The sequence below is a fragment of the Delphinus delphis genome, chromosome 13, assembly GCF_949987515.2.
Source record: "Delphinus delphis chromosome 13, mDelDel1.2, whole genome shotgun sequence".
In the NCBI taxonomy this organism is placed as follows: domain Eukaryota; kingdom Metazoa; phylum Chordata; class Mammalia; order Artiodactyla; family Delphinidae; genus Delphinus; species Delphinus delphis.
In genome coordinates, this window is record NC_082695.1 from 46,967,451 (window position 1) to 46,982,365 (window position 14,915).

A 14,915-nucleotide genomic window follows, 5' to 3' on the forward strand; every position below is an offset into this window, starting at 1 on the left:
AAGAATAGAATAAGGAGAAAAGGCACAGGCTGACATACACTGTAGTGGAGCCACTGTCCCTCTAGATATTAACATGACTGGGACACGGACTGTGGCAAAGCAGCGTTCATTTGCCAGTTATCAGCTCTGCTTCCCTTTCTATGGCCCAGCTTTTTCCCAGGACCCACCCCACTGTCACTATCCAAAGAAGTTTAATTCTGTGGGAGCACTTGAATGTATGCCCCATTAAAGTTCCCTTTTGAAAGCTACAAGCTGAAGCCACATCTAACAGTTATGACGTTCTCTGGATCCCACGCACATCCTAAAACTGGAAAATTTGTTTCATGGTCACAGAACCAATAAAAGACATGACTTCATTTGAAATGCCTAATTCTTAAAAAAAGAAAATTAAGTAATTTCACGTGTTTATAAAAAGTCTTTATGATTAGAGCATTCTATAAACACCGAACATGCTCTGAGAAGGTTCTCTTATGTCATAAGAAATTACGGCTTAGACTGGAGGCCCAAACCTTTTCTTCTGCTGTGAGATTTGCTTTTAGTTTCAAATTTAACTCTAACGTTTTTCTTTTAGTACCAGGGTCAAGATAGGGCCTCTTAATATTTGTGTTCTTACTCATCTTTCACTAGCCTCAGTGAAAACAATCACTGCCAGTTTCCTACCTCAAGACTTGGTTATGTAAATAACTGGGTGGGACCACCTTGGATGAGTCAATCGATCAGTCAACAGACAGGAGTCCCCGTTATGTGCCAGGTGGGACCAGAGTTCTATAGGAAAAGCTCATGTGGTCACATTCCTATTGAAGAGAAGGCTCCAAGCTTCAAGCAACATCACATACACAGGTAAGTTGAGACATCCCTAAAAATGCCTGAAGTACTTACTAGGAGTGTCCCCTCACCTTTTACCTGTTTTTTGGGGGAACACCATCTGACATGAATAAAAGAACCAAGGACTCTGACTCCACCAAGACTTCCCCCAAATATTCCACAACCCCTACTGGATACGGGGATCTCTGGGCTTGTGCCTTAGGATCCCTGGTAGATCTTGTAAGGAGCAGGGGAAAGTAGAGACCTGCAATTTCTGGGGAGTTGTTATGTCCTGGAATAAACAGCTGGAGGTGGGTCTTCTCTCAGGAAAGCTTTGCAGCAATCAGGGCTCTGCATGGACAGCTATGTATGACGCCCAGCACAAAGTGCTGCCTGGTGTCCAGAGCTGTCCATGACCTGGTTCCAGCCTTGAAGACACCACTGCCCTTCATACTCCCTCTTCAACCCTATTCCACTTGCCCGGCAAAACTCTGCATTTTCCCTCATCTGCCCTTGCCTTTGCTCAAGCCATTCTGTCTGGAACGCCCTTCTTTCCCATCTCTCTGCTCTTTCCATTCATGTATATGCTCTTGGCTCATCTGAAATGTCATCTCCATGAAGGCTTCTCTTGCACAACTAGAAGTTCTTTTCTCCTCTGAACTCCCCCCATACATGACCTATGTATACTTCCCACATTTTAACTTGTATAGTAGTCCTCTCTTTTCATCTGTTACCTTCCCTACAAAAGGGGAAGTTGCTAGAGTCCAGGGTCATGATTTCAGTGGTCACTGATGGTGACTTTTCTAGTATCTAGCCCATGGTTTTGATACAAGGCTCTACACAGCCCTGTGTTTCCAGAGAGGTGTCCTGAGACCACCTGGTGGGGGCAGAGTAGACAGGGCCAACGGGAGACCCCATCCCTCCAATCTGTCCTTCAGTCAGATGGGTTTTGATTGTAATTCTTCTATTTATTGTGATCTGTGTTAGTTTTTTTTTTTTCTTTTAAAGGATTCTGCTAGAGATAGAAAAAAAGGAAACCACTACCACAGATACTGTCAAATAAATGAACAGAATTACACCCTATGCCTCAAGCGCTTTCGCCCTTCAGATATAATGAAATCCAATGATCAAAAATGAGTCGTGAAGGTTCAGAGTGCCTGTCAATCAAAGAACATGGTCAAAACAGAGGGCTCTTTCTCCTGTATGACCTTTTACATTAAAATCTGATAGACTCCTCCTCAGCTGAGTGAGTTACGTTTGAGGTGGTGAGCAAAACCGGGCTGGCACCTGTGTGTGTGTATGTGTGGTGTGTAAGTGAGCACCCCCATGATGCTTTGATCTCAATGTAACTGTGAGGAGAGAGTTACAAATGATGCTGATGTCTCTTGATCTCTCCTTCCCCCCAATAAATCCACTCCTCCTTCAGTCCGCATCAGCGGTAAGTGGCACCAATAATCCACTCTGCTGCTCAGGCTACAAATCTAGGAGTTTCTCCTGATTTCTCTCTTTCCTTCACTACCCACATCCAATTTAATCAGTAAATACTGTTGGTTCCACCTCTGAAACATGATCCGAAGCAGCTCGTTTCTCCCTGCCATCTGCTGCTACCAACTGCTGTGGTTCAGGGTGTCATCATTTCATACCTGTTACCATATTCATCCCTCTTATCTGGTCTCCGCCTTCTGCTCTCCCCTCGCTGTTATCCGTTCTCTAGGCAGCATGTTTAAACCTCTCCTAATAAAAACTCTCCAAGAATTTCTCATCAAATGTAGAGTAAAACTCTAACTCCCAAATGGTAAAAATAATCCAGCAAATATTTCTATTTCACTCCAAATTAAGCAAATTGCTCATTCTGATAATCTTCCATTGGGGAGTTTTCTTTAAGAAAGAAAATAAATTAGCAGATGACTGAGCAGAGAGATAGAAGGACCGGCACATCACCCAAAACCAGAAAGGACTTACGGCTTCAGATTTGGGAGGCACTGGAGGTGGAGGTAGGGCAATCTCTGAAGACTTCATTGCTGCTCCCAGAGTTCCGGGGACAGGAAGGGGAGAAGGTGCACATTTGGACCGGATAGAACCTCGAAACTGATCACATCTGCTCTTCTCACTCAGGGAGCGAGTGAGAGGCGGATGGCTGGGCTTGCCTTCTTCCAGCCACAGCTCTTCATAAGGAAGTTCTGACTTCCCTGTGATGCCCACTGATTCTTCACTAGCTTCTGGGAAAAGGTAGTCGCTCCCACTATCACCCGAGTCCTGATAGGGCAGGATGTCATGAGGAAAGGGGGCCCACTCTCCCCCCAGGTCCCTGCAGCCGTGGAGGTTCACCTCACTGTTGCCATGGAGATTGTTGCCATACACACAGACGGAGAGCCGGTGGAAGGACTGGGTGAGCTCATCGCGAGCATAGCTAAGGGAATTGGGAACATGGTTGTGGCCAGTGCACCGGCCCTTCTTGGGGCTCTTACAGTCCTCATTCCAGTCGGTCTTCACATCGCGGACCGCCCGTGAATACTCATCGATGTCGAACTGTTCTTGGCAGATACCCAGCCAGTGATGGACCAGGGTTTCAGGCCATACTTCCCCCTTCACCAGGTGTTCTGGGAGGCTAAACTTGGGGACAGTCAAGTGCAAAGGGAAGTGCATGGGGAGGATCTTGTTGTTCCGCAGCACACAGCAAACCACCACTGTCTTGGTCTGGATGTTCACAAACTTGTAGCGGTGCCCCTCACGGATGAAGTGGAGGTCATACGGGTTCCTCGGTGGAGGGCTGGGCACGGTCACGTTCACGGGAAGTCTGGTTTTCTCCACAATGTTGCGGATGGTGTGCTCGCCCTCCTGCATCTGAAGCTCCAGAGGGCTTCGGGTGCTGAACCTGCCCTTGCACTGGAATGGGAGGCTGATGCTCTCGTTGGTCCGGTGATTCATGCAAATGAGGCACGGCATTTTGCCTTTTCCCAGCTTGCTGATGGAATTGAGCTTCCCAATCTTTTTGAAGATGGTGTTGAGTCGTGACTTCTCCTTGAAAGTCTTTGCATAAAGGATTTCTGCCTGGCCCATGAGAGTGAGTTCATCCCCCGTACAAAGGGTGATGTTGTAAACTTCGGTGTCTTCATTGCATTCACCTGAAGCAACCTACAATAGGATAAATCAAATTTTAGGGTAGTTGTCTTTAGTTTATTCACACAGAGAAGTAGTGAACATGCTGTTAAGACACACATGCATACACAAAGGAAAATGCTGTTTTATTTTAATACTAAATTTAGACAATCCATTTCTCCTGTAATATTTATGTGGTTAACAATAACAAGATGATATTAGTTTAGACTTTTAAAAGCATTTTTTTTCCTGAAGAAGAAGGTACCCTGTATTCATTTGTAACATTTTGGGAAATACAGAAGAAAAACACCCAAAAAATAACACCCATGAACCTGATGCAGATACAGCCATGGTTAATGGTTTGATAAACATCCTTCTAGTTTCTTTTCCTATGTATTCTACCATATGGATAATTATTTTGGGACATTAGTATTATCATTGTATCATTTTCAGTTATAAAAATGCTTTCATGAATATCACTGTAGAAAATTCTTTTTAAACTATTAAAATTCTAATTTTTTACCTTTAAAAATCTAATTTTATTAACTGTTCTAAAATTGGGACAAAGGATTTAAAAAATGTCTTCTTTCTCCCCATTCTTCTATTTATTATGAAAACTATTCATATTCATTGGAAGAAATATTAGAAAATACAGATATAAAAATGAACAATTTCTACACAACTTGACCACTAAAGATAACCTGTTAACAATTTTATATAAACAGAAAGAAAAGACAGAGATAAGATGGCAGAGTAGGAGATGTGAGCTCACTTCTCCTTACAAAAACAGCAAAATCACAACTAACTGATGAACAACCATCGACAAAAAAACAAACCACTGGAATCTATCAGAAAAGACATTCTACATCCAAAGACAAAGAAGAAGCCACAATGAGATGGTAGGAGGGGGCACAACTGCAATAAAATCAAATCCCATACCTGCTGGGTGGGCGACCCACAAACTGGAAAATAATTGTACCACAGAAGTTCTCCCACAGGAGTGAAAGTTCTGAGCCCCATGTCAGGCTCCCCAGCCTGTGGGTCTGGCAACAGGAGGAGGAGCCCCTAAAGAATCTGGCTTTGAAGGCCAGCGGGGTTTGATCTCAGGAATTCCACAGGATTGGGGGAAACAGAGACTCCACTCTTGGAGGGTGCACACAAAGTCTCATGTGCATCAGGACCCAGGAAAAAAAGCAGTGACCTCATAAGAGCCTGGGCCAAATCTGTCTGCTGTGGAGGGTCTCCTGCAGCAATGGGGGCAGCTTTGGCTCACTGCGGCAACAAAGACACTGGTGGCAGTAGTTCTGGGGAGTACTAATTGGTGTGAGCCCTAGAGGAGGTGGCCATTTTCTCTCCAAGACCTGGACCCACTCAACAGCCTGTAGGCTCTAGTGCTGGGACACCTCAGGCCAAACAATCAACAGGGAGGGAACACAGCCCCATCCATCAAGAGACAGGCTGCTTAAAGTCTTCCTGAGCATACAGCTGCCCACTAAACATGCCCCTTGACACAGCCCTGCCCAACAGACAAACAAGACCCAGCTGCACCCACCAGTGGGGAGGAACCAGTCCCTTCCACCAGGAAGCCTGCACAAGACTCTTAGACAGCCTCATCCACCAGGGGGCAGACAGCAGAAGAACTACAACCCTGCAGCCTGCGGTAAGGAAACCACAATCATAGAAAGTTAGACAAAATGAGATGGCAGAGGAGTATGTCCCAGATGAAGGAACAAGATAAAACCCTAGAGAACAACTAAGTGAAGTGGAGATAGGCAATCTACCCAAAAAAGAATTTAGAGCAATGATAGTAAAGATGATCCAAGATCTCAGAAAAAGAATGGAGGCACAGATTGAGAAGACAGAAGAAATGTTTAACAAAGACCTAGAAGAACTAAAGACCGAACAAACAGAGATGAACAACCCAAAAACTGAAATGAAAAATTCACTGGAAGCAATCATTAGCAGAGTAACTGAGGCAGAAGAATGGATAAGTGAGCTGGAAGACAGAATGGTGGAAATCACTGCTGCAGAACAGAATAAAGAAAAAAAAATGAAAAGAAATGAGGACAGCCAAAGAGACCTCTCAGACAACATTAAACATACCAATATTTGAATTATAGAGGTCCCAGAAGGAGAACAGAGAGAAAAAATACCTGAGAAAATATTTGAAGAGATAATAGCTGAAAACTTCCCTAACATGGGAAAGGAAACAGTCCACCCAGGTAGAGGAAGTGCTGAGAGTCCCAGGCAGGATAAACCCAAGGAGGAACATGCTGAGACACACAATAATCAAATTGACAAAAATTAAAGACAAAGAAAAAATACTAAAAGCAACAAGAGAAAAGCAACAAATAACATAGAAGAGAACTCCCATAAGGTTATCAGCTGATTTCTCAGCAGAAACTCTGCAGGCCAGAAGGGAGAGGCATGATATATTTAAAGTAATGAAAAGGAAGAACCTACAACCAAGAATACTGTACCCAGCAAGGTTCTCATTCAGATTTGACAGAGAAATCAAAAGCTTTACAGACAAGAAAAAGCTAAGAGAATTCAAATTCAGCACCACCAGACCAGCTTTGCAACAAATGCTAGAAGAACTTCTCTAGGCAGAAAAGGCCACAACTACAAATAAGAAAATTATGAATGGAAAAGCTCAATGGTAAAGGCAAACATAAAGTAAAGGTAGGAAATCATCCACACACAAATATATCAAAACCAGCAATCGTGGGGGACTTCCCTGGTGGCGCAGTGGATAAGACTCCGTGCTCTCAATGCAGGGAGCCGAGTTCGATCTCTGGTCAGGGAACTAGATCCCACATGTGTGCTGCAACTAAGAGTTTGCATGCCACAACTAAGGAGCCCTTGTGCTGCAGCTAAGAAGCCCACAAGCCGCAACTAAGGATCCTGTGAGCTGCAAGTAAGGAGCCCACTGCTCCAACAAAGACCCAGAGCAACCAAGCTAATAAATAAATAAATACTTAAAAAACCCAGCAATCATGAGAAGAGGAGAGCATAATGCAGGATATTAGAAATGCAGTTGAAATTAAAAGACCAGCAACTTAAAACAATCTTGTTTATATATAGTCTGCTGTAACAAAAACTCATGGTAACAGCAAACCAAAAATCTACAACAGATACACACACAAAAAAGAATAAGGAATCCAAACACAACACTAAAGTTAGTCGTCAAATCACAAGAGAACAAAAGAGGAAGGGAAGAAAAAACATCTATAAAAACAAATCAAAAACAATTAACAAAATGGCAATAAGAACATACATATTGATAATTACCTTAAATGTAAATGGATTAAATGCTCCAACCAAAAGACACAGACTGGCTAAATGGATACAAAAACAAGACCCGTATATATGGTGTATACAAGAGACGCACTTCAGATCTAGGGACACACACAGACTGAAAGTGATGGGATGGAAAAAGGTATTCCACACAAATGGAAATCAAAAGAAAGCTGGAGTAGCAATACTCATATCAGACTTTAAAATAAAGACTGTTATAAGAGACAAAGGAGGACACTACATAATGGTCAAGGGAATCAATCCAAGAAGATATAACAACTGTAAATATATATGCACCCAACATAGGAGCACCTCAATATATAAGGCAAATATTAACAGCCATAAAAGGAGTAATCGACAGTAATACATAGTGGAGGACTTTAACACCCTACTTTCATCAATGGACAGATCATCCAGACAGAAGATCAATAAGGAAACACAGGCCTTAAATGACACATTAGACTAGATGGACTTAATTGATATTTATAGAGCATTCCATCCAAAAGCAGCAGAATACAAATTCTTCTCAAGTGCACGTGGAACATTCTCCAGGACTAATCACATGCTGGGCCACAAAGTGAGTAAATTTAAGAAAATTGAAATCATATTAAGCATCTTTTACGATCACAACACTATGAGATTAGAAATCAACTACAAGAAAAAGACTGTAAAAACACAAACAGATGGAGGCTAAACAATATGCTCCTAAACAACCAATGGATCACTGAAGAAATTAAAGAGGAAATCAAAAAATACCTAAAGACAAATGAAAACGAAAGCGTGACGATCCAAAACCTATGGGACTCAGCAAAAGCAGTTTTGAGAGGGAAGTTTACTGCAATATAATCTTACCTCAGGAAACAAGAAAAATCTCAAATAAATAATCTAACCTTACACCTAAAGCAACTAGAAAAATAAGAACAAACAAAACCCAAAGTTAGTAGATGGAAAGAAATCATAAAGATCAGAGCAGAAATAAGGATGAAGAAAAAGCAGAAAAGATCAATGAAACTAAAAGCTGGTTCTTTGAAAAGATAAACAAAACTGATAAACCTTTAGCCACACTCATCAAGAAAAAAGGGGAGAGGACTCAAATCAATAAAATTAGATATGACAAAGGAGAAGTCACAACTGACACCACAGAAATACAAAGGATCATGAAAGACTACCATATATGCCAATGAAATGGACAACCTACAAGAAATGGACAAATTCTTTGAAAGGTACAATCTCCCAAGACTGAACCAGGAAGAAATAGAAAATATGAACAGACCAATCACAAGTACTCAAATTGAAACTGTGATTAAAGAACTCCCAACAAACAAAAGTCCAGGACCAGATGACTTCACAGGTAAATTCTATCAAACATTCAGAGAACACCTATCTTTCTGAAAGTATTACAAAAAATTGCAGAGGAAGGAACACTCCCAACCCATTCTGTGAGGCCACTATCACCCTGATACCAAAACCAGAAAAAGATACCACAAAAAAAGAAAATTACAGGCCAGTATCACTGATGAACAGTCGCAAAAACACTCAGCAAAATACTAGCTAACTAAATCCAACAATACTTTTTTTTTTTTTGGAAGTCTTTCAGAACTAAAGTTTTTTTTTTTTAATACATCTTTATTGGAGTATAATTGCTTCACAATGTTATTTTAGTTTCTGTTGTACAACAAAGTGAATCAGCCATGTGCATACATATATCCCCATATCCCCTCCCTCTTGAACCTCCCTTCCACCCTCTCTATCCTACCCCTCTACGTCATTACAAAGCACCAAGCTGATCTCCCTGTGCTATGCTGTTGCTTCCCACTAGCTATCTATTTTACATTTGGTAATGTATATATGTTGATGTTACTCTCACTTCACCGCAGCTTCCCCCTCCCTCATGTCCTCAAGTCCATTTTCTATGTCTACATCTTTATTCCTGCCCTGCCCCTAGGTTCATCAGTACCATTTTTTTTAGATTCCATATATATGTGTTAGCATATGGTATTTGTTTTTCTCTTTCTGATTTCCTTCACTCTGTAAGACAGACTCTAGGTCCATCCACCTCACTACAAATAACTCAATTCCGTTTCTTTTTATGGCTGAGTAATATTGCATTGTATACATGTGCCACATCTTTATCCATTCATCTGTCGATGGCCATTTAGGTTGCTTCCATGTCCTGGCTGTTGTAAACAGAGCTGCAATGAACACTGTGGTACATGTCTCTTTTTGAATTACGGTTTTCTCAGGGTATGTGCTGAGTAGTGGGATTGCTGGGTCATGTGGTAGTTCAATTTTTCAGTTTCTTAAGGAACCACCATACTGTTCTCCATAGTGGTTGTATCAATTTACATTCCCACCAACAGTGCAGGAGGGTTCCCTTTCACTACACCCTTTCCAGCATTTATTGTTTCATTTTTTTGAAAATGGCCATTCTGTCAGGTGTGAGGTGATACCTCATTGTAGTTTTTGATTTGCATTTCTCTAATAATTAGTGATGTTGAGCATCTTTTCATGTGCCTCTTGGTCATGTGTATGCCTTTGGTGAAATGTCTATTTAGATCTTCCACTCATTTTTTAATTGGGTGGTTTTCAACAATACTTTAAAAGGATCACACACCATGATCAAGTGGGATTTATCCCAGGGATGCAAGAATTTTTCAATATCCGAAAATCAATCAGTGTGATACAGAACATCAACTGAAGAATAAAACCCATGTGATCCGAAGACAAAGGAGAAGCCACAATGAGGCGGTAGGAGGGGCACAAACACAATAAAATCAAATCCCATAAATGCTGGGTGGGTGACTCACAGACTGGAGAACACTTATACCACAGAAGTCCACCCATTGGAGTGAAAGTTCTGAGCCCCACGTCAGGCTTCCCAATCTGGGGGTCCGGCAATGGGAGGAAGAATTCCTAGAGAAATCAGACTTTGAAGGCAAGTGGGATTTGATTGCAGGACTTTGACAGGACTGGGGGAAACAGAGACTCCACTCTTGGAAGGCACACACAAAGTAGTGTGCTCATCGCGACCCACGGGAAGGAGCAGTGACCCATAGGAGACTGAAACAGACCTACCTGCTACTGTTGGAGGGTCTCCTGCAGATGTTGGGGGCAGCTGTGTGTTACTGTGAGGACAAGGACACTGGCACAGAAATTCTGGGAAGTACTCCTTGGCTGAGCCCTCCCAGAGTCTGCCATTAGCCCCACCAAAGAGCCAGGGTAGGCTGCAGTGTTGGGTCCCCTCAGGCCAAACAACCAACAGGGAGGGAACCCAGCCCCAGCCATCAGCAGACAAGTGGATTAAAGTTTTACTGAGCTCTGCCCACCAAAGCAAAAGCCAGCTGTACCCACCACCAGTCCCTCCCATCAGGAAACTTGCACAAGCCTCTTAGACAGCCTCATCCACCAGAGGGCAGACAGGAGAAGCAAGAACTACAATCCTGCAGCCTGTGGAACAAAAACCACATTCACAGGAAGACAGACAAGATGAAAAGGCAGAGGGCTATGTACCAGATGAAGGAACAAGATAAAACCCCAGAAAGACAACTTAATGAAGTGGAGATAGGCAACCTTCCAGAAAAAGAAATCAGAATAATGATAGTGAAGATGATTCAGGACCTCGGAAAAAGAATGGAGGCAAAGATTGAGAAGATGCAAGAAATGGTTAACAAAGATCTAGAAGAATTAAAGAACAAAGAAACGGAGATGAACAACACAAGAACTGAAATGAAAAATACACTAGAAGGAATCAACAGCAGAATAACTGAGGCAGAAGAACGGGTAAGTGACCTGGAAGACAGAATGGTGGAATACACTGCTGCAGAACAGAATAAAGATAAAAGAATGAAAAGAAATGAAGACAGCTTAAGAGACCTCTGGGACAACATTAAACACAACAACATTCGCATTATAGGGGTCCCAGAAGGAGAAGAGAGAGAAAGGACCTGAGAAAATATTTGAAGAGATTATAGTTGAAAATTTCCCTAACATGGAAAAGGAAATAGCCACCCAAGTCCAGGAAGTGCAGAGAGTCCCATACAGGATAAAACCAAGGAGAAACACGCCAAGACACATAGTAATCAAATTGGCAAAAATTAAAGGCAAAGAAAAATTATTGAAAGCAGCAAGAGAAAAATGACAAATAACATACAAAGGAACTCCCATAAGGTTAAGAGCTGATTTCTCAGCAAAAGCTCTACAAGCCAGAAGGGAGTGGCATGATATACTTAAAGTGATGAAAGGGAAGAACCTACAACCAAGAGTACTCTACCTGGCAAGAATCTCATTCAGATTTGATGGAGAAGTCAAAAGCTTTACAGACAAGCAAAAGCTAAGAGAATTCAGCACCACCAAACCAGCTCTACAACAAATGCTAAAGGAACTTCTCTAAGTGGGAAACACAAGAGAAGAAAAGGACCTACAAAAACAAACCCAAAACAATTAAGAAAATGGTCATAGGAACATACATATCGATAATTACTTTAAACGTGAATGGATTAAATGCTCCAACCAAAAGACACAGGCTTGCTGAATGGATACAAAAACAAGACCAATATATATGCTGTCTTCAAGAGACCCACTTCAGACCTAGGGACACATACAGACTGAGAGTGAGGGGATGGAAAAAGATATTCCATGCAAATGGAAATCCAAAGAAAGCTGGAGTAGCAATACTCATATCAGATAAAATAGACTTTAAAAGAAAGAATGTTACAAGAGACAAGGAAGGACACTACATAATGATCAAGGGATCAATCCAAGAAGAAGATATAACAATTCTAAATATATATGCACCCAACATAGGAGCACCTCAATACATAAGGCAACTGCTAAGAGCTATAAAAGAGGAAATCGACAGTAAGACAGTAATAGTGGGGGACTCCTAACACCTCACTTACACAAATGGACAGATCATCCAAACAGAAAATTAACAAGGAAACACAAGCTTTAAATGACACAACAGACCAGATAGATTTAATTGATATTTATAGGACATTCCATCCAAAAACAGCAGATTACACTTTCTTCTCTAGTGCACATGGAACATTCTCCAGGATAGATCACATCTTGGGTCACAAATTAAGCTTCAGTAAATTTAAGAAAATTGAAATCATATCAAGCATCTTTTCTGACCACAATGCTATGAGATTAGAAATCAATTACTGGGAAAAAATGTAAAAAACACAAACACATGGAGGCTGAACAGTATGTTACTAAATAACCAAGAGATCACTGAAGAAATCAGAGGAAATAAAGAAATACCTAGGGATAAATGACAGTGAAAACACAATGATCCAAAACCTATGGGATGCAGCAAAGGCAGTCTAAGAGGGAAGTTTATAGCAATACAAGCCTACATCAAGAAACGAGAAAAATCTCAAATAAACAATCTAACCTTACACCTAAAGAACTAGAGAAAGAAGAAGAAACAAAACCCAAAGTTAGCAGAAGGAAAGAAATCATAAAGATCAGAGCAGAAATAAATGAAATAGAAACGAAGAAAACAGTGGCAAAGATCAATGAAACTAAAAGCTGGTTCTTTGAGAAGATAAACAAAGTTGATAAACTATTAGCCAGACTCATCAAAAAAAAGAGGGAGAGGACTCAATTAATAAAATACAAATGAAAGAGGAGTAGTTACAACAGACACCACAGAAATACAAAGCATCCTAAGAGACTACTACAGCAACTCTATGCCAATAAAATGGACAATTTGGAAGAAATGGACAAATTCTTAGAAAGGTATAACCTTCCAAGACTGACCCAGGAAGAAATAGAAAATATGAACAGACCAATCACAAGTAATGAAATTGAAACTGTGATTAAGAATCTTGCAACAAACAAAACTGGTCCACATGGCTTCACAGGTGAATTCTATCGAACATTTAGAGAAGAGCTAACACCCATCCTTCTCAAACTCTTCCAGAAAATTGCAGAGGAAGGAATACTCCCAAACTCATTCTATGAGGCCACCATCACCCTGATACCAAAACCAGACAAAGACACTACAAAAAAAGAAAATTATAGACCAATATCACTGATGAATACAGATGCAAAAATCCTCAACAAAATACTAGCAAACAGAATCCAACAACACATTAAAAGGATCATATACCATCATCAAGTGGGATTTATCCCAGGGATGCAAGGATTCTTCAGTATACACAAATCAATCGATGTGGTACACCATATTACAAAATTGAAGGAGGAAAACCATATGATCATCTCAATACATGCAGAAAAAGCTTTTGACAAAATTTGATACCCATTTATGATAAAAACTCTCCGGAAAGTGGGCACATAGGGAACCTCCCTCAACATAATAAAGGCCATATATGACAAACCCACAGCAAACATCATTCTCAATGGTGAAAAACTGAAAGCATTTCCTCTAAGATCAGAAACAAGAGAAGGATGTCCACTCTCGCCACTATTATTCAACATAGTTTTGGAAGTCCTAGCCATGCAATCAGAGAAGAAAAAGAAATAAAAGGAATACAAATTGGAAAAGAAGAAGCAAAACGGTCACTGTTTGCAGATGACATGATACTATACATAGAGAATACTAAAGATGCCACCAGAAAACTACTAGAGCTAATCAATGAGTTTGGTAAAGTAGCAGGATACAAAATTAATGCACAGAAATCTCTTGCATTCCTATACACTAATGATGAAAAATCTGAAAGAAGTGAAGGAAACAGTCCCATTTACCACTGCAAGAAAAAGAATAAATACCTAGGAATAAACCTACCTAGGGAGACAAAAGACCTGTATGCACAGAACTATAAGACACTGTGAAAGAATTTAAAGATGAAACCAACAGATGGAGAGATATACCATGTTGTTGGATTGGAATAATCAACATTGTGAAAATGACTCTACTACCCAAAGCAATCTACATATTCAAGGCAATCCCCATCAAATTACCAGTGGTATTTTTTTACAGAACTAGAACAAAAAATCTTAAAATTTGTATGGAGACACAAAAGCCCCCGAATAGCCAAAGCAGTCTTGAGGGAAAAAACCAGAGCTGGAGGAATCAGACTCCCTTACTTCAGACTATACTACAAAGGTACACTAATCAGGACAATATGGTACTGGCACAAAAACAGAAATATAGATCAATGGAACAGGATAGAAAGCCCAGAGATAAACCCACGCACCTATGGTAAACTAATCTATGACAAAGGAGGCAAGGATATACAATGGAGAAAAGACAGTCTCTTCAATAAGCACTGCTGGGAAAACTGGACAGCTACATGTAAAAGAATGAAATTAGAACACACCCTAACACCATACACAAAAATAAACTCAAAATGTATTAGAGACCTAAATGTAAGACCAGACATTATAAAACTCTTAGAGGAAAACATAGGAAGAACACTCTTTGACATAAATCACAGCAAGATCCTTTTTGATCCACCTACTAGAGTAACAGAAATAAAAACAAAAATAAACAAATGGGATCTAATGAAACTTCAAAGCTTTTGCAAAGCAAACTACAAACAAGGTGAAAAGAGAAGCCTCAGAATGGGAGCAAACATTTGCAAATGAGTCAACAGACAAAGGATTAATCTCCAAAATATATAAACAGCTCATGCAGCTCAATATTAAAAAAAACCAACAACCCAATCAAAAAATGGGCAGAAGACCGAAATAGACATTTCTCCAAAGAGGACATACAGATGACCAAGAAGCATATGAAAAGCTGCTCA

General features: G+C 40.7%; 1 protein-coding gene across 2 annotated transcripts in view; it reads right to left on the bottom strand.

Moving 5' to 3' along the window:
• The window catches only part of GAREM1 (GRB2 associated regulator of MAPK1 subtype 1), a 204,968-nt gene that overhangs the window by 19,287 nt on the left and 170,766 nt on the right, over positions 1-14,915 (bottom strand). For both annotated transcript variants that reach the window (XM_060028857.1, XM_060028856.1), the window contains exon 4: positions 2,767-3,939. In XM_060028857.1, the coding sequence (XP_059884840.1) occupies positions 2,767-3,939 (1,173 nt within the window). The remainder of the gene's footprint in view (positions 1-2,766; positions 3,940-14,915) is intronic.